The sequence below is a fragment of the Amphibalanus amphitrite genome, unplaced genomic scaffold (genome assembly GCF_019059575.1).
Source record: "Amphibalanus amphitrite isolate SeventyFive unplaced genomic scaffold, NRLGWU_Aamphi_draft 000008F_arrow, whole genome shotgun sequence".
In the NCBI taxonomy this organism is placed as follows: domain Eukaryota; kingdom Metazoa; phylum Arthropoda; class Thecostraca; order Balanomorpha; family Balanidae; genus Amphibalanus; species Amphibalanus amphitrite.
Window position 1 is genome coordinate 1607635 of NW_024881504.1, and position 20684 is coordinate 1628318.

A 20684-nucleotide genomic window follows, 5' to 3' on the forward strand; every position below is an offset into this window, starting at 1 on the left:
AAATATTTATCATTCGACGCGGCTTGACAAGGCAAATGTTATGGTACTTACCACTGTTGTGGCTCTATGACCATTTTTGCTGAAGTTATTTGCGAAAAAAAACTCAGACCCCAGGCTAAGGGTCGTTGACCTGACATCTAACCTAAGGTCACCAAAAGTACTTTCTCTTTTTTTTCTGGGTCAAACGCTACACAACTGTGTTCGTAATTTTTATTCATACTTGCAGGATATAGGAGTCTAGAAAAATCAACCATGTGACGTCATCAAAGGGGCTAGGTCCATTTTTTACTACAGAAGATGTCAAATTGATGGGAGAAAAGGTATTGGAAGTTTCGTTTTCCTATTCCTATGTGTTCGGGAGCTATCGCCAATATTCGCCAGGGGTCGGAACTCGGAAACGTCCCCCCTGGCCCGCGCGGTTTAATCGTATATCGGTACGATTTGGCCTTCCCTGAACTTTAGTCATAGGGCGAACGAAAATGGACAAGGAGGATTATGTGACTTCAAATGTATGACATACTTTCATTACGACCCTAATGCTTATTCAAATGGCAGCATGTCGTACCACTCGTAACGCGCATACGTCTTTTTGTTGGTCGAGGGCTCGGGTGTTAACCCGCGCCCCGCTGGGGTATTCAGCACTACGCGCCCCGCTGGGGGGGGGGGGGCGATTCTGCCCCCTCTGCCTAACTTCCGAACGGAGGGTCGTAGAGAGACAGGGAAAGCGGCAAACAAAAGGTCTCAACGAGGCCGATCTTAAGAGCACCAAAAATTTTACTTAAGTAGGTCAAAAGTCAGGTCAAAGTCAGGTCAAAGGTCAAAATGACAGGTTTTCACAGCATTGGCGTCTGAGCCCCGTTGGTGAAGAGGCGATTGAAGGCGCTCACCCAGAACGCATCCTTAGGGTAGGAAGACGATGTCCTTTACCTAAAGCGCCATGCAAAGTTCAAGGTCAAGGTCAGGTCAGGTCAACAAAGGTCATCACAATGTAGCCACTGAACGGACTATGTGCGACACATGTTTTACGGGTCATTTTGCCCATAGAATGCAATGGCGATACTCACTAAATGATTTTGATCATCTTTGGACGAAATTCAGGTCTAGGTCAGGCCAAGTCAGGTCAAACTAGGTCAAATTTCGAAATTGGTCTTTTCAAACAAAATTGGTGTCTATCTGATTCAGATTTTGATAGAGAATCCAACAGTGGTATTTTTGTTGTCGTAGGTGGTCGATAACTTCCAAAATTAGCAATCAAAAATTTTGTCATGTGTTGTTTTGGCGGTTTTTTGGCCATTCTGTGACCAAAAATTGACGGATTGTCTCAAAATTTGGTATGAGCATAGCAAATACTGGTCTTCATAACATATAGGTACTGCGGCTTTTTGAAAATTCAAAAAAAACCTTTGGTTTTTTATAGTTTTTTTTCTAAAAAAAGAAGATTTAAAAAAATTGGAGTCAAAGCTCAAAATTTTGAAAATCTAAAATAGCCGTTTGGTAGCGCGCTTTATTTTACATATTTGCTAGCTTTTTCGCGAGGTTTGCTTCACAAATGTAATTTTTGTGAATTTATAAACATTTAGACAATTTTGACCAAAAATGGCATGAAGTGACGTCACAAAAACGCCAGTTTTTCAAAACTTCTCAAAGGGATTTCGATGAAACTTGCACAGTCGATGTCAAATTGATGTAGGATAAGGTACCCTAAATTTCGTAGCGATATCTGCAACGGTTTTGGAGTTGTCACGAAAATCCGGGATGGGGGCAGAATCTGCCCCCCCCCCCCCCCCCCAGCAGGGCGCGGGTTAATGGGATCGACACGAACTTCTGACACTACAGGGTGGGGCAGAAAGATTTACCTCTTGATTTTTTAAAATATTACAGACCAGAACAGATATTCAAATGATTTTTGGTACACATATTCAGTAGCACGTACACATCTCAGCAACAGCACTATGAACCAATATGGCCACCTTTGGTCTTCACCCCTGCCCCGAAACCTCCACCTGCGGAGTGGCACGAGCGCCGCACGGTGTCCTCGTCGAAATTCGACCGTGCCGTGTCGAGGGCCAGCTTCAGAGCGGCGATGCTGCTGTGTGGTGTTGCACACATCTCCCTCTCCAGGATGGCTCAGGTGGTGAAGTCCATCGGGCTCAGGTCTGGACTTGATGGTGGCCACATGACCTTGTCCCAGGACCCAGGCATGTGGGTCTTGCACCACTGTTGAGTGAAGTTGGCCGTGTGAGACGACGCAACGTCCTGGACGACGACGTATCCGTCTCGGAACGACTGACTGACCCAAGGCAGAGCATGTTCCTCCAGCTGATGGACATAAACGTGTGAGTTGACTTTCACACCCGCCTCGATGAAGATCAAGGGTCCTTTTGAGCCGTCGGATGCGACGGCAGCTCAAACCATGACACCAGCAGGGTTGTGGCGACCAAAACTGGTCCGGATAGCAGGATCAATACTGGATGTACCATCTGCCAAGGTTATGTCGCTTTGGGAGTTCATCTGGGGCTCAACCGTGGGAATCTTTTCATCGGATCAGAGGAAGACCTTGTTACCGGCGCTTCTGATTTCCTCCAATATCTTTTGGGCCCTGTGTAGCCACTTTTCCTTGGATGCGGCTGAAATCAGGTGTCGACGTTGCATCATGTATTACTTAATGCCCAAATCGTTGTTTATGATTCTTCTGATCATTTTGGGCGAAAAATCGAGGTCCCTTGCCACTTGCCAGTTTGCGCCTGCTTCGCCTAGGATTTCGAGACACCATCTTGTGCACGATATCAACCAGCTTTTTGGTGCGGACATGCCTTGTTCTGCCTGGGATGGACTTCATCGACACTGTACCTGTCTTTTTAAGGTATTCAATTATATCGTTAGCAGTTTTATGGCAACACCGAGCTGTTTTCATAACAGTTATACACGAGTCAATTGGGAAGCCGCATGCAAAATTTCACTAAAATCCGTCCAAAACTTTTTGAGTTATGGGCTGAAAACAAAGAGGTAAATCTTTCTGCCCCACCCTGTAACTACGACTTATTGTTCAGAAATATGTGTGGTAACTTTGTGCTTTTCTATATATCCGTATTGGGACCGAATCGTCGAAGAAGTAGCGAGGAACAACACGGTATATCATCCCCCCCCCACCCTCAGCGGCTGGTGTTTGACGCGGAGTTTACCACTGCTTGATTATATAGTGCGGAATATTGCATCGGACCGACTATGCATCGCTGCGAAGCTGGCCCATATGTGGCCCGTGCTTTGAGCTGGTGCGCGGATTGTCTTGTCTTGTAGGTAAATCTATCGAATTAGGGATGACTTACTGATAAACAGCCGTCCCAAAGCTTCCTTCTCCCAGAAGTTTCTTCTTATTATACTTGATGGAGCCGACAGAAATCACTTCTCCTTTACGAACCTGTTGACAAATATGTAAAAAAATATTATTTCCGCTCTGTGGTACCTACACAGACAAAAACAGAAACCGTCATCCGTGGGTTTCTCCAAATGAAGATTTGATTATTTGAACAAGGCAGTGACTAAGTACCTATTGCATTGTTATGTCGCAAAACTCCAGACGTGCATATATTTGGATGCAGGCATTGTACTTACCTCTTTCACAACTCGCAGCTCTGAAGAAACCTGGCCACCCATCGGCAGCTAACCGGAGAAACCGTCTGTCTGGAAATGGTTCAGAGTAATTGGTAGAGTTCAGCTTGGCGAAGAGTGGTGGGCGTTGCGATGTCAGGACATAGTCTCATATTCATTAGAGACAAGGTTGGACGGAATTTAGACGGAATTTGACATAGGCTTCTGTTTTAAATTCCGTACGGACCGCAAGCCCTCCACACAGTGGAGGCGGCCTCTACTTTTCGAGACCATGTTTGGCCGGAATCGCGATTCAGCGTATGTCGGCTAGCATTAGCCGCGCGTTTGCAGTCTTTTCGTGGTTTCAAGCGTTCTAACATGTGATTCGATGTTGCTTCCATTGCATAAGAGTGGATGAAAAGGTCACCTAAAGGTCAGGTCAGATCATTGACCTTGGATGGCCTCGGTCCACTTTTTCGATTTTTAGATGTTCCTAGGCAATTTTTTTTAGCTGAATTCGAATTTAGCAACCATTTGAACATTTACGAAGTAGTTTTGGTGCCTTCGTAGCATGTTACGAAGCTGTCAGAGGCGGTTGACATGTACTACGAATACCCGGCAGGACCCCTACTGGTTGACCTGACCTGAACTGACTCGACCTGGCCTAAATGCATAAAGACATCATCTGTGATCCAGACTAGCATGATATTCGTGATCAGCACCCCGAAAACCCCCATAGCAGCCACACTTTACGATGTTCTAACCAGTCCCGATTTTCCGACCTTTTGGGTCATTGACCAAACCCGCCAGTTGCTGGGCGTTAAACGCCCCCACTTTTTTCGCCGGGCCATCAAATTTCGGGTACCTGTAGGAAATTGATTGAAGTTTATTGTGACAGCGCCCGCGCCGGGCCGCGAGTTACCTAAGTGTGGAACTACAAGTCGATTCTAGGGCTCTGATTGGTGACTTTGGTCGGGGGATGACGCTTATAGCATGACGTCACTCGCGTACTTGGCCGGACCAACGGCGCAGCGCAGGCGCGCCGAGCCAACCCAGAGGCTCTCAAACTCAATTGTACAGATCCTGCGCATTGAATAGCGAAACTTCGGCGAGTTCGCTTGAGTTTGGAAGCCCCTGCCAGAGAACTGGAGACGGCCGGATTATTTGCTGGACAGTGGGCAGCCCAGATGCCAGATGGCGATTGACGGTGCCAAAAAGATGATAGGGAAAAAGGGGTTGAAACTTGAGCAGTGAATTATAAACCTGTTGCATAGCTGAGTGGTAAATTGTAAAATACTTAAGGTTTGAAGAGATGCAGTGTAGTTTAGCCGACTCAGGGGCATTCTGCCGAGTTATGTAAGGCGGAAGGGTCGCAACTCGCAAGTCGTTTGTTTACATGATTGCCTGATTAAAATGTAAAGCGTACCTAATGTTTAGTTGATAATACAGCGAGGTTGGGCATCTGCTCAATCCATTTCTTCTCTGCAATAGTGCATTCGCCACTGTAATTCATTGTAAGAGGCACTGGGCTGCGCCGCCTGTTAATTATTCCGAAACCACCAGTGAATTGTCACAGTCACTCACAACAATACGAATCGTTCAGTCGTGTGCTGGGGGTCCGCCAGAGTGTGCTGCAGAATGCAGACTGGGCCGCCGAGAATATAACACTTCCGTCTCCCTGGGCGAGCGGCGCATTGGAGCGGAAGGAAACTGCTTCAGTTTTTTTTTGTGGGGAAGATACACATGTTTGAAAATTATGTTCTGGAATGATGCGATAAGGAAAAGGGCGGTTTCTTGAATTGAGGCAAGGCCCTATATACCAGGTAGGGTCGTCCGGCGATTCTACCTGATCGTGACGTCAGCTCGTGACGTCATCTGGGGGCAAGTCCTGAAGTCCCGTTTAAGTCCTATGCAAATGGGCGATTTTTGAAGCGCTGTAGAACAAACTCTGCTAAAGCTAGCACAAAACTAAGTGCGTCATCGGAAAGCCAAGACATTTTTCTTCGAATTATCTAAGAAGCGTTTTTCACTAAACCCATTAGTTTTTCCAAAAATGCGTAAAAAAGCCCACATGCCTCCGCCGCCTCCCATCCGCCGGCCGCCACGCCGCCGCGGTAGTGTAGTGGTTAGGATGCTTGCGCCGTAATCCAAAGATCGTGCGTTCGAATCTAGGCGCGGGTCGTACTTAAATCGAAATTGCAAGCAGAATATGTGTTTTTTCTTGATAAATCACTTATATTACAGCTAACCGTTCATAAAACTATCGATAAAAATTGACTGAAACCTAAAATATAGAATACATTCTAATAAAACAAATTCAAATATGGCGGCCGTTGCGCCAGGCTCCGCCCCTGACTCCGCCCCTTCGTGTGACGTCATCTGTGCACTTGGACACGCAGGGAGATAGGGGACAACATGGGCCTGAATTGAGGGCTGTGGAGAAGAAGCAGATTTTCTCATTTGCTACCCGATACAACGCGAAAAGACGCAAATGTTGCACATTGGGCTTAATAAGTCTAATAAAAGATAAGGGACTTCGTGAATCATGCCTAACTGACCGCGACCCAGTTATTTGCCACTGCAGGTAGGTACTAGGTAGGTAGATACTCATTTGTAAACAGAGCGTTCCACCAACCCTCGCCAGAAATTCAATCAGCAGTTGCTTATCTTAAAACGTTTGAGTGCACCTAACAACCTTTAAAAATGACGTCCTCCCTTTCAATGGTTCGTTCGAAGACACAAAGCCAGAATCAGCCAAGCAATATCGGAATCCATTGCGCAGTGTGTCGACTGTCGGATGTGCCCATCCACATAGCATAGCACACACTGCTAAATGCAGGTACGCTCACCTACACATTAGGTATTCGAAGGACTTGATAGCTCATACACATGGAAGAAGCGCATGAAATGTGATTAATGGCTGCAGCAGAAGTCTGATTTGGCGTCTGATACCTCTTCGCCAAGTTAACCCTCGCCCGTATAGGGGGGGGGGGGTCGAACGGACCCCCCCCCCATGGTTTTTCGCGAATAATTCGCGTAAAAAGCGGCCGATCGCGACGAAACTTTCAGTACCCTCGCGTTAATCAATTTTACATCTACTCTGAAAATTTCATGACCCTGACCCCAATGACCTTTGACCTGTGACCTACTTTTCGAGACCATGTTTGGCCGGAATCGCGATTCGGCGTATGTCGGCTCGCATTAGCCGCGCGTTTGCAGTCTTTTCGTGGTTTCAAGCGTTCAAACATGTGATATGATGTTGCCCCCATGCGTTAGAGTGGGTGTCAAGGTCACCTGAAGGTCAAGTCAGGTCATTGACCTTTGATGACCTCGGTACACTTTTTCGAGTTTTACATGTTTCTAGGTCAGTTTTTGCAGCTGAATTCGAATTTAGCAACCATTTGAACATTTACGAAGTAGTTTTGGTGCCTTCGTAACATGTTACGAAGCTATCAGAGGCGGTTGACACCTACTAGGAATACCCGGCAGGACCCCTATTGGTTGACCTGACCTGACCTGACCCGACCCGGACTAAATGCATGAAGACATCATCTGTGATCAAAACTAACATGATATTCGTGATCAGCACCCCGAAAAACCCCGTAGCAGCCACACTTTACGACGTTCTAACAGGTCCCGATTTTCCCGACTTTTGGGTCATTGACCTGACCTGCAAGGTCAACCAATGACCTAGGACCTTAAAATTAGGTATCATCGGCTTCCTCTCGTCACGGGCAACACGCTCGTTTTTTCCGCGAAGCTCTAGCTCGATCAGGGGCGAAACGGCAAGGGGGGGGTCCAACGGACCCCCCCCCCCCTTATACGTTCTCGGCTGGAAAAACACCAATACGGGCGAGGGTTAAGACCATGCCAATCTCGGCCAGTCTGCCGCCGCGCCGGCACTGGCCGTGGTGTGACGTCATCCGGCCGGCTCGGCGCTGGGTAGTTCCACACTTAGGTAACTCGCCGCCGGGCCGGGGGGGTGTTTGAACACCCCCCCCCCTGCGGTTTTTCGCAGATATCTCAAACACGGCGGCGCGGAGCGCCGCCGTTTTTTGCACACCTGTTCGTGCATCTTTTCCGCACATGTTGTGAAAATTTCAGACCCAGGTCACCTTAGGTCAGGTCACCAGGTCACGCCAAGTGACCTCACCTCAGAAAAAATAAGAATGCTCGTCATAGCTACACCGATTGATCGATTGCCTTGAAACTTTCAGCGATTGATTAGAGCAACAATATCTATAAAATGTTTATCTCGGAATTTTGATATCGGTGACCTAAGGTCAGGTCGATTTTGCGACCTGTCCATTATAAGTCAATGGGAGTAAATTGAAAAGCGTCTGTTTTGCACGAACGTTATTCTAGACACTCTCAAACATCGAGATGTAGGTAAAATGGACACACTGAACCGGAAAATGGCAAATGTGACCCCTCGTTATGTCCCCGAGGTCATCTCAGGTCACGAACAGAATCTAACAGTTTTTCGCTAATAACTTTTGATAGAGACGTGCTAGAGCGCTGAAAACGCCTTAGATGTGTTCGGCTCGACGTTGCGGATCGACTGATATGCAACAACATGACCTTTTGCGGTCAGGTAATGACCTTGACCTGAGGTCAAATTTTCAAGTTGACCTTTCAAGGTCAAATTATAGTTCATTCGACGCGTCTCGACGAGAGGAACACGATGGTGGCAAAAGTAATGTCATGACTCTTTTGAGTCAAACGTTATTGCCGAAAAAACGTTTTTCGTAAAAACGGCTATTTTTGGAGTTTTTGCCCCCTGGAGGCTAAACCGTTGACTGAGGTCAAATCTGAGAACATTACTCAGAAAGGTCTGTAAAAGGGCTATCGAATGCGCTTTTCTGCGGCGCTGTAGCTCTATCGGTTCCCGAGATAGCCGTTGGCAGTTTCCAAAATATTGAAATAGTAGACATTTGACCTTTGGTGACCTCTGGTGACCTGACCTTTGACCTGACCCAAAAAATGACCGAAGTGTTTTCGTCCTTATTTTGGACGTTCTTTCGATTGCCGCTTACCGCGTGTCGCTACGTGGCCCAGGAGCCGAGTTAGAAGGGGGGGGGTGTTCAGACACCCCCCCCCCGGCCCGGCGCGGAATCTCAGAGCACCGGCCCGGCGCTCTGATTATCTGATGAAAAAAAAAATCGGTCGGAAATTTTTTGAGATATCGAGGTTTAACTCTCGCCCGTTAACGGTGTTTTGCCACCTTCGCCCATGCAGGGGGGGGGGGTGTTGGTGCAAGTTGCAACCCCCCCCCCCTGGCGTTTGAAAACGGAGCGTCGTAGAGCTTAGCGGAAAGACCAACGGATTGCTTTCTCAACGAGATCTCGCGATTGGTGGTATATTTGTTTATCCTTGGTGAACATTTGACCTACTTATGACCGGTCAAAGGTCAAATTTTCGGGAAAAAATCTACCTTTTTTTTTTTAGATTTCCGCGCCGAATTGCGGCAAAACGGTACGAGATATCGACTTGAAACCTTCACTATCGTGATCCTTGATCAATTTTCTATCGTTTGGTGTGTATTTCGATGTCATAACTCTAAAAATGATGCGTTGGGGGCATCGGAAGTCTGCAAGGTCAATTGTGCATTGGGTCACGTCAGGCGTGTGACGTCACTGACCTGATCCTGACCCAAAATGAACTACAATAAACAACCGACGATGCCTTAACCCGCGCCCTGGTGGGGTCTGTTTATAACGCGACCTGGTGGGGGGGGGGGCTATTTTTTGCCCCCCCTCGTATCTCCGAAACTACTGGACGGATCCGAAAAATTCAAACGGTGTTCGAAAGGCCTGTCAAATTTGTCGAAGGAAACCAAATTTTATTGACCTCGGGGTCACCGATGACGTCATAGGTCAGGTCAAAGATGAAATGTTTCACCGTTCACGGGTCTTCTAGGGAATGCGCTATAACACCGAGGAAAACGCATTTTGTCGGGAATCAGCGATAGGGCGTCAGTTGCCTAGTAGATATGTTGCTGTTAGAGGTCACTGGTCATACCAGGTCAGGTCACAGGTCAGGTCACCAAAGGTCACCAAGGGTCACCACATGAACCCAACTTTACTAAGGTTATGCGATGCATGTTTTATGGCCAGTTTTTCATTTCCACCTCAATGGTGTTGGTTATAAGACCATCAGGCACGGTTTAGGTCACTTTCTGGTGGAGGTCAGGTCAAGGTCAGGTCAAAAAAGGTCAAATTTCAAAGTTGACATTTTTGCATAAAATGGGTATTGATTCGATGCAACTCGTCACGGGGAGTCTAATGGTGGTCTTTGTTTTGCGCTAAGAGGTCTAGAATTGCTGAAAATTGAGTTTGAAAATTTGACGTCATCAATTTTGAACAGTTTTTTCGCTATAACTTGGCCAAAAACGAGGTATCGATCTCAAATTTGGTATGTAGATAGAAGGCGGTAAGGACTATCACATATATTCCGGTTTTTTTCGAAATTCAAAAAACTTTTTGGATTTTTTGGCTATTATATTCAAAAAATCTATTTTTTGATTTTTGGGGGTCAAAATCCAAAAATTTTAAAAATCCGAGATGGCAGTTTTGTAGCCCTGTCCATTCTACAGCTTTTATGTTTGTATCTTTTTTCTGTATTTGCAAAGCTATAGGCCTGACAGATCTTCCCGCGAAATTCTTTTTTGGGTCGAAAACGGCAGAACATGACGTCATTCTGACGTCATTTCCGGCCAACCTATCATAGTCTTTGGGAAAATTTTTGGTCACAGTGTGTAAAATTGATGTCCGGGAGGGTACTGAAAGTTTGGTGACGATCGGCGCAGTGGTTCTGGAGATATATCGAAAAGTCTGGAGGGGGGGCAAAAAATAGCCCCCCCCCCACCAGGTCGATGGTTAAATGGATAGCAAATTCGAATTCAGGGCATCAAAATACCGAATCGTGTTCCTCTCGCCGAGACACGTCGAATGAACTATAATTTGACCTTAAAAGGTCAACTTAAAAATTTGACCTCAGGTCAAGGTCATGACCTGACTGGAAAAGGTCATGTTGCATATCAGTCGATGCGTCTCAACAAGACAAACACAATGGGACCATCCCCAGAGCTCTATCTCTTTCCAATCGCGAGTTATTGGCAAAAAAAAACTGTTTGTAGCCTCAAATGACCTCGGATGATGTTTCTAGAGGCTATCAGCAAAAATGACACCTTGGTCATCACGAATGGTCTAAATCATTGTGATTCTGAAATATTTGGACTGTTTCTATGCGTACACACGGATCTAGAGGCATTTTCATTTTTCTCCATTGACTTGTAATGGTAAGGTCACGCCACTGACCTGACCTTAGGTCACGGATATAAAAAAATCCGAGAGATACAAATTGTAGGCGCCTATAGCAGCATGCAATCCACCAAGTTTAAAACCTTTCTGACAAACACTGCAGGCTGGACAGGATTGCAAACTTTTTTTAGGCTTTGTCAGTTAACTTGACCTGGTGACCTGACCTGACATGACTTGGGGTCAAAAATTTCACACATTGTCCAAAATTGATGTACCAAAAGATACCCCAAGCGGAGAGGCGCTACGCGCCGCGTTTTTTTATTCACACGTTTATGACGAGAGGCACCCATTGCGAAGTCCTGAAGTCCATGCTACTGAAAGTCCGATTTCAGGTGTTTGACCTGACCTTGACCCGACCTGTGACCTCAAAATTCAACTTTAAAGTACTCATCTGAAGCGTCTCGTCGTGTTCTTTCGTTTGACGCCTAGTGCGTTTCGCTGCGCATATTGGTTCTCGAGTTATCGGCTGGGGGCGTTTAACGTCCCCCCCCCCCCCCAGCAAACGGTGGGTGGCGAACTACCCCAGCAACTGCCGGGCTGGAAGGTCAACCGATGATCTAGGACCTTAAAATTGGGTATCATCGGCTTCATCTCGTCACGGGCAACACGCTCGTTATTTTTTGCGAAGCTCTTGCTTGACCAGGGGCCAAACGCCAGGGGGTCGTATCAGCCCCCACCCCCTTGTGCCGTCGAAGGACGCAAAATGGCCTGTGCCGGCGAGAGTTCAAATTGGGTATCATCCGTTCACCTCGTCACGGGCAACACGCTTGTTTTTTCCGCTTACCTCTAGCTCGATCAAGGGCGAAACGGCAAGGGGGGATCCAACGGACACCCCCCCCCCTTTATACGTTCGCAGCTGGCAATACACCAATACGGGGAGTGTTAACCCTCGCCGGCCGAGGGGGGGACGGGTGCCGCCCCCCCCCCCCATAGGGTTTTTTCGCGATAGCTCCGAACACGCTGGCGATAGAGAGCTGAAACTTGGCATACCTAACCTTTGATCCAGCCGCATCTTTTGACACCAACCGCATTTTTGGGTCAGGTCAGGTCACTGACCTATGACGTCATAAGTGAACCTCTGCACGGTCTTCAGATGTCGCAACTTCGCAAGGCCCTCACTGCCAGAGGAGATGTCACAGGGAAATGAAACTTGCAGGATCTAGTATCCATTATGAGTCTCACAACTTGTATATCTCGGATTTTTCCTAAAGGTCATATGAGGTCAGGTCATTTTCGTGACCTCACCATTATAAGTCAATGGGGGAAAATGAAAACTGCTATTCTGGCGCCGGGAACGATCTCCAACTATCTCAAGCACACAGAATCGTGATTTGATGCACTCCTTGCAAGGTTAGATGCGTCACTTTTGCAATGTTGACCTTGCGTGACGTCATTTATGACGTCATCAAGGTCATATTAGTTTTTCGTCAATAACTCTTGATCAAATTGAGCTAGCGAGTCGAGAAAGCCACCAATGGACTCAGGAAGACCTGCCGAATCGAATGATATGCAACATGACCTCTTTCGACCAACTTCGTGACCTTTGGGTGCTGACCTGACCTTGACCTGAGGTCAACACCCCAAGTTGACCTGACCCGGACAAAAAGTATATCATTCGACGCGCCTGAGCGAGGCGAACACGATGCTGCCAAAATCGCGGCTCTGCGGCCGTTTTTTGCGAAGTTATTCGCCAAAAACTGAACCGTACCCTGGGGCACTTGACCTGACCTCAGAGGTCACCGGTTGACCTAGGACCTTAACCCGCGCCGGGCCGGTGCTCTGAGATTCCGCGCCGGGCCGGGGGGGTGTCTGAACACCCCCCCCCCCCTTCTAACTCGGCTCCTGGGCCACGTAGCGACACGCGGTAAGCGGCAATCGAAAGAACGTCCAAAATAAGGACGAAAACACTTCGTCATTTTTTGGGTCAGGTCAAAGGTCAGGTCACCAGAGGTCACCAAAGGTCAAATGTCCACTATTTCAACATTTTGGAAACTGCCAACGGCTATCTCGGGAACCGATAGAGCTACAGCGCCGCGGAAAAGCGCATTCGATAGCCCTTTTACAGACCTTTCTGAGTAATGTTCTCAGATTTGACCTCAGTCAACGGTTTAGCCTCCAGGGGGCAAAAACTCCAAAAATGGCCGTTTTTACGAAAAACGTTTTTTCGGCAATAACTTTTGACTCAAAAGAGCCATGACATTACTTTTGCCACCATCGTGTTCCTCTCGTCGAGACGCGTCGAATGAACTATAATTTGACCTTGAAAGGTCAACCTGAAAATTTGACCTCAGGTCAAGGTCATGACCTGACCGGAAAAGGTCATGTTGCATATCAGTTGATCCGCAACGTCGAGCCGAACACATCTAAGGCGTTTTCAGCGCTCTAGCACGTCTCTATCAGAAGTTATTAGCGAAAAACTGTTAGATTCTGTTCGTGACCTGAGATGACCTCGGGGACATAACGAGGGGTCAAAGTTGCCATTTTCCGGTTCAGTGTGTCCATTTTACCTACATCTCGATGTTTGAGAGTGTCTAGAATAACGTTCGTGCAAAACAGACGCTTTTCAATTTTCTCCCATTGACTTATAATGGAGAGGTCGCAAAATTGACCTGACCTTAGGTCACCGATATCAAAATTCCGAGATCAACATTTTATAGATATTGTTGCTCTAATCAATCGCTGAAAGTTTCAAGGCAATCGATCAATCGGTGTAGCTATGACGAGCATTCTTATTTTTTCTGAGGTGAGGTCACTTGGCGTGACCTGGTGACCTGACCTAAGGTGACATGGGTCTGAAATTTTCGCAACATGTGCGGAAAAGATGCACGAACAGGTGTGCCAAAAACGGCGGCGCTCCGCGCCGCCGTTTTTGAGATATCTGCGAAAAACCGCAGGGGGGGTGTTCAAACACCCCCCCCCCCGGCCCGGCGCGGGTTAAAATCGGGTACCAATCTCTGCGTCTCGTAACGGCGCACACGCTCGTTTTTTCCGCGACGCGCTAGCTCCACCAGGGGCGAAACGGCGAGGGGGGGGTCGTACCCGCCCCCCCCCTCGGCCGGCGCGTATGTAGAAAACCAATATGTCCGGCGAGGGTTAACCCGCGCGGGGCTGGGGTCTCCAGCCGAACGCGCGGGGCTGGGGGGGGGGGGGGTAAATTTTACCCCCCCCCCCCCGTTATCTCCCGAACTAATGGTCCGATTTGGAAAATTCAAACGCCAATCGAAAGCTCTCATCACGAACTACTAAAAACATGTACTTAATTTAAAGTTTGAGGTCAAGGTCAAGGTCAGGTCAAGGGTACAAATTGCAAGTTTCTACAGTATCGGCCTTGCACCGTAGTTGCCGAAGAATGGAGTCATGGACTGAGACTGATCGCCCAAAACGTGTTCTTAGGCTACCAAGACAATATTCGTTCCATACAATATCATTCAGAGGTCAAGGTCAAGGTCAGGTCAGGTCAGGTCAGGTCACCAAAAAACAAAATATAGAAAAGGGCATGTGCGACACATGTTTATGGGTCATTTTATTCATAGAATTCAATAGGCACACTCAATAAGTGATATGGACCACCTCTGGATGAATTTCAGGTCGAGGTCAGGTCAAGGTCAGGTCAAGTGAGGTCAAATTTTGAAGTTGGTTGTTAAGGCCTAAAAAGGTGTCTATCTGATGCAGTTTTTCACGGCGAATCGAATGGTGCTATTTTTGTTTCCGTACGAGGTATAGAACTTCCAAAAAAGTCATTTTTCAAAAAAATGTGTGTCGTGACGTCATAAAATTTTGAATAACTCCCACATTTTTGAACCGATTCTTCTAAAATTTGGTATGTAGGTGCACATAGACCACTTCTCTGACATATATTCCGGTTTTTTCGATAGACTCAAAATTTTGGATTTTATAATGATTTTCCCAAAAAAGTCAATTTTTTGAAAAAATTTAGGCCAAAATTCAAAATTTTCAAAAAACCGAGATAGCCATTTGATAGACAAAGTAAAATTACGTATAACCTTTTTTGTTACGTCTTGATTCCTTTAAAAATGAAGATGTTAGCGGCGTTTGAACTTTTGCCGTTTTTGAGGCGAAAATGGCGAGCATGACGTCACTAAAACGTCAATTTCTCAAAAATTTTCCGACGGATTTCGCTCAAATTTTCAGGGAACGTGTAAAATTGATGTAAGAAAAGGTACTGAAAGTTTGGCGGCGCTGCGCGGCGCCGTTTTTGAGATATCGCAAAAATTCGCGAGGGGGGGTAAAATTTACCCCCCCCCCCCAGCCCCGCGCGGGTTAACCCTCGCATGTGTAGGGGGGGGGGTCGGATGGACCCCCCCCCCATGGTTTTTCGCGAATAACTCGCGTAAAAAGCGGCCGATCGCGACGAAACTTTCAGTACCCTCGCATTGATCAATTTTACACCTACCCTGAAAATTTCATGACCCTGACCCAAATGACCTTTGACCTGTGACCTCTTTTCCGAGACCATGTTTGGCCGGAATCGCGATTTCGCGTATGTCGGCTCGCACTAGCCGCGTGTTTGCAAGCTTTTCGTGGTTTCAAACGTTCAAACATGTGATTTGATGTTACTCCCGTGTGTGTCAAGGTCACCTGAAGGTCAGGTCAGGTCATTGACCTTTGGTGACCTCGGGTGACCTCGGGTCACTTTTTCGAGTTTTACATGTTTCTAGGCTAGTTTTTGGAGCTAAATTCGAATTTAGCAACCATTTGAACATTTACGAAGTAGTTTTGGTGACTTCGTAACATGTTACGAAGCTGTCAGAGGCGGTTGACACGTACTACGAATACCCGTCACGACGCCTACTGGTTGACCTGACCTGACCTGACCCGACCTGGTCTAAATGCTTCAAGACATCATCTGTGATCAAAACTAACACGATATTCGTGATCAGCACCCCGAAAAACCCCTTAGCAGCCACACTTTACGACTTTCTAACAGGTCCCGATTTTCCCGACTTTGGGTCATTGACCTGACCTGGAAGGTCAACCAATGACCTAGGACCTTAAAATTGGGTATCATCGGCTTCCTCTCGTCACGGGCAACACGCTCGTTTTTTCCGCGAAGCTCTAGCTCGATCAGGGGCCAAACGGCAAGGGGGGGGTCCAACCGACCCCCCCCCCCTACACATTAGAAGCTGGCAAACGCCGCACACATGCGAGGGTTAAAACTGCATACACAATACACATATCCACGGCCATATATCACAGGATACTCATACGTGCCGCCGCGGCCGGTGCAGTCTTGGAGACTGGTAAGGAAAGAATAGCGAGATGAGGTGAAAAAATCTGCTGACGGACAGGATCTTAGGAATGAGTTGGTGTGCGTTGGGATACAGCAGAGGAGACTACAGAGGACGGTGTTGACTCTGTCAAAAGGAACAGAACAGTGAGATGAGCCGCGAGTTCGCTTCTCTTTACTGTCATCACCTGGGAACAACCCCAATCATTTTCGATCTAGTCGGTCTCGGGTCTCGATGCACTTAACACGCGCACTGCAGCGGGTCTGAGCCGAACACGAACTACAGGGGGGGGGAGGTTGAAAACAACTACCCCTGAGATCTCAAAAACGGTGCAACGTAGCGACAAGCGGTAAACGGCGTTGGACAGGTTGAGATGAGATCTACAAGAAATACTGAGATCATTTTTGGGTCAGGTCAAAAACGAGGTCAGCAGAGGTCACCAAACTCAAAATGTTGCGATTTTTAGCGATCTCGACATCCCTCCATATTTCCCGCTTTATCTCGGGAACTAGATGAGCTAGAAAGTTGCGAAAAAAAAACATTCGATAGCTGTTGAAACGCTCTTTCGCTAATCTGTCCTCATATTTGACCTAAGGTGCCTATAGAGGTCATGTAATGTCAGATCAATATTGCAAATTTTCCGGAAATGTTTTTTCTGCAATAACTTTTCTTCCCAAAGAGATAGAGAAATAATTCACACACCATCGTTCTTAGCTCGTCAAGGCGCATCGAATGGTATATAATATGACCTCGAAAGGTCAAGTTCAAAAGTTGACCTCAGGTGAAGGTCATGACCTGACCGAAATAGGTCATGTTGCATATCATTCGATCCGCATTGACGAGACAAACACGATAAACGTCGAACGGAGTCTCTACCTCTATTCAATCAAAAGTTATTGAAGAAAAACCGTTGGTGACCTGAGATCGAGGTCATGTTAGGTTAAACATTGACCAAACTAGGTCAAGTTGCATCTTGATCGACGCGTCTTGATAAAATAAGCGGGATGGTGAAAGAATGACGTTTCTATGTCCCATACTTCTCGAGTTATGTCCGAAATTGCATGCCGGGCCCCAAAAAGTGACCTGACCTAAGGTCACAAAAATAAAAATTTCGAAATATACAAAATGTTCCTTATGGTCTCATAATATGTTTCTGAAAGTTTCATAGCAATCAGACAAATGGTGTGGATGTAGCACAGCGTCAAACTTTTTATGAGGTGAGGTCACTTATCGTGACCTGGTGACCTGACCTTGCATGACCTAACACTAATTTTTTTCAGAGGTGATGTAAAATTGTTTGATAAACAGCTATACAAAGTTTCAAAGTCGTAGCTTCACTGGCTTTTGAGTTACAGCGAAAAAACCAGAGGGGGGGGGGTTGAAAACAACCCCCCCCCTGCAGTGCGCGTGTTAATACGTACAGTCCACAGAAGAAGTAATGTGTGGTTTCAGTCATGGGTATGTTCTGCTTCTGAAGCCTAGGAACGATTAACCAGACTAACGAGACTTTAAATATAGCTTACATGTATCTTCACCCTTGCAGCTACAACTTTATCTATTGACGTCTTCTTTTCAATCAGTTCGCATTAAAAAATCGTCGGTCAAAGCCATCCGTTGAGATTGGTAAAACCACAAATTTCTTTAGCGGTGGGCTGTACGAGCAGTATTCGAAATTGCGACGCTTAGGTACAGGTCTCGCGGGTTTTAGCGGTAGGTTTTGCACCTAGAACATTTAGCGTTCTTCAGGGTATAGCTTCGTCGTCTTAAGCTTTTAACCCGCGCGGGGCTGGGGTCTCCAGCCGAACGCGCGGGGCTGGGGGGGTAAATTTCCCCCCCCCCCTGTTATCTCCCGAACTAATGGTCCGATTTGGAAAATTCAAACGCCAATCGAAAGATCTCATCACGAACAACTAAAAACATGTACTTAATTTAAAGTTTGAGGTCAAGGTCAAGGTCAGGTCAAGGGTACAAATTGGAAGTTTCTACAGTATCGGCCTTGCACCGTAGTTGCCGAAGAATGGAGTCATGGACTGAGACTGATTGCCCAAAACGTGTTCTTAGGCTACCAGGACAATATTCATTGCATACAATATCAATCAGAGTTCAAGGTCAAGGTCAGGTCAGGTCAGGTCACGAAAAACAAGATATAGAAAAGGGCATGTGCGACACATGTTTTATGGGTCATTTTACTCATAGAATTCAATAGGCATACTCAATAAGTGATATGGACCACCTCTGGATGAATTTCAGGTCAAGGTCAGGTCGAGGTCAGGTCAAGTGAGGTTTAATTTTGAAGTTGGTTGTTAAGGCCTAAAAAGGTGTATATCTGATGCAGTTTTCACGGCGAATCGAATGGTGCTATTTTTGTTTCCGTACGAGGTCTAGAACTTCCAAAGAAATCTTTTTCAAAAATTTTGTGTGTCGTGACGTCATAAAACTTTTAATAACTCCCACATTTTTGAACCGATTCTTCTAAAAATTGGTATGTAGGTGCGCATAGACCACTTCTCTGACATATATTCCGGTTTTTTCGATACACTCAAAATTTTGGATTTTATTTTTTTTTTTAAATTCCAAAAAGTCAGTTTTCTTAAAAAAAATTGGGCCAAAATCTGAAATTTTCAAAAAACCGAGATAGCCATTTGATAGACAAAGTAGAATTACGTATAACCTTTTTTGTTGCGTCTTGATTCCTTTAAAAATGAAGATGTTAGCGGCGTTTGAAATTTTGCCGCTTTTGAGGCGAAAATGGCGAACATGACGTCACTAAAACGTCAATTTCTCAAAACATTTCCGACGGATTTCGCTCAAATTCTCAGGGAACGTGTCAAATTGATATATGAAAAGGTACTGAAAGTTTGGCGGCGCTGCGCGCCGCCGTTTTTGAGATATTGCAAAAATTCGCGAGGGGGGGTAAAATTTACCCCCCAGCCCCGCGCGGGTTAAGTGTTGAAGATGCGATCGACTTGTTAGGTAACAAGCCGGCCATGATCGTGTAAAATGGCTTCGTCGTAGATCGATTAGTTTCTGAGATATAAACGGAAATGTAAAAGTGCAAAACCTACCGCTTAATCTCGCGAGAGCCGTTATTGTTGCTAGGACGACAGCGCACACGCTACCCATTCGTCAAAAACCTTTTCTTGCGTAGCTGTTGCCGTTGCATACTCGTACATAAGTTTCCTCTATGGCTCAATAGACTCGCTTCGTGCTCACTTTCATCTATCCCAAAGAAAGTTGACTGGATATGCTCTGTTCCCATGACTTACCTAGGACGGGTCGGCAGCAGCGGGCGTCTGACGGATGGCCGCGTCGTCTGTCTGAGCTTCCACCCCGATAGTCCTGAGCAGACGCCGCTCCCAGATAGCCACTATCGGGCTGCAGTGACTCCGGTTATCAGACCAGACCAGTCCCGTGCAACAGCGTCTCAGATAGACAGAGGCCCGGTATGTATGTTCTATTGGTCTAACGATAACTAGCCGCGTTTACATAGGGCTAGTTGCCAGATAGTGGAATTTCCACTAACAGAGGGTTCCCGAGAAATACGCCATGACCAATATCCTGGACGCAATTCGGTGTGCAGACGAAAATATGCATGTGAGTGCTAGAAATTCGTAAATTACATAATTTCATTGACTGTTTTTGTTAAAAACACGTGATGACAAGCTCAGCAAATCTATTCATGGTGGCTTACGTGGCAAATTGGCTTTCCTTTGTGGGATAATGCCATTTTCACTAGCTCTACTTTGATTAGCGTATGACAGGTGTTCGTGTAAAATAAGCAATTTTACCTATTTCCTTCATCAGTTTGGTAGCTGAAACAGCTACCAATTTACTTCCACTATGACAGTTTCCAGTAACATATGCTACTGATTGGCTAATATTAGCCAATCAGATCTCTGGAGTTCCCCGCAGTGCGTTACAACTATGACGCGGCAAAGACATATTTGGACAAATCAAATTTCTATATTGATATGCCTATCTACACTGCATTGGCCTTGCGTGGATGTCATCAAGTGAAATAGTTTGGCCTAAGGTCAGTGAGACGCTAGTCGCTACTCTTCTATACGCTATGCCCTTTTTCAATATGAATACGGTGTCGTGTTCTGACTGCAGACTCCTGGTAAGTTTGTGCAGGTCTCACGGAAGGGGCGAGGGCGCTCTTTCGCTTTTCGATCCAGCAGGCAACAACAGATTTTTTGTAAAGGAGTAGGAGTGGAAGTCACAAATTTATTTAAAAGTTGGTAAAGTTGTTTTGGTTTAAAAGTTGGTGCATTTGCCTTGTCAAGGGTATGGAACCTCAATATATTGCTAAGTCATATTTCCAGGATGTTGATAGGTATGTTTGGAAAAAGATGTTTTGATAATGTCGAGAAATGTAGCAAGGACTTTCCTATCTTAAAATCAGTTGCTCGCTACAGTTTCATGATTTTAAGGTGTGCATGAAATAATGAGAAAAGGTAAAAACAAAAATATGAATAAAAATTTTGTTAATTCATGATGCATCCTAGAATTTTTTTTTCGTTGA

General features: G+C 46.2%; 1 protein-coding gene across 1 annotated transcript in view; it reads right to left on the reverse strand.

The window, feature by feature from the left end:
• The window catches only part of LOC122379543 (serine/threonine-protein kinase/endoribonuclease IRE1-like), a 343804-nt gene extending 324296 nt beyond the window's left edge, over nt 1-19508 (reverse strand). The window contains exons 1-3 of the mRNA XM_043361827.1: nt 19426-19508; nt 3613-3681; nt 3327-3418 (exon numbers count right to left, since the gene is read on the reverse strand). Of these exons, the coding sequence (XP_043217762.1) occupies nt 3327-3418; nt 3613-3654 (134 nt within the window). The 5' untranslated portion in view covers nt 3655-3681; nt 19426-19508. The remainder of the gene's footprint in view (nt 1-3326; nt 3419-3612; nt 3682-19425) is intronic.
• Nucleotides 19509-20684: the final 1176 nt, after the last annotated feature.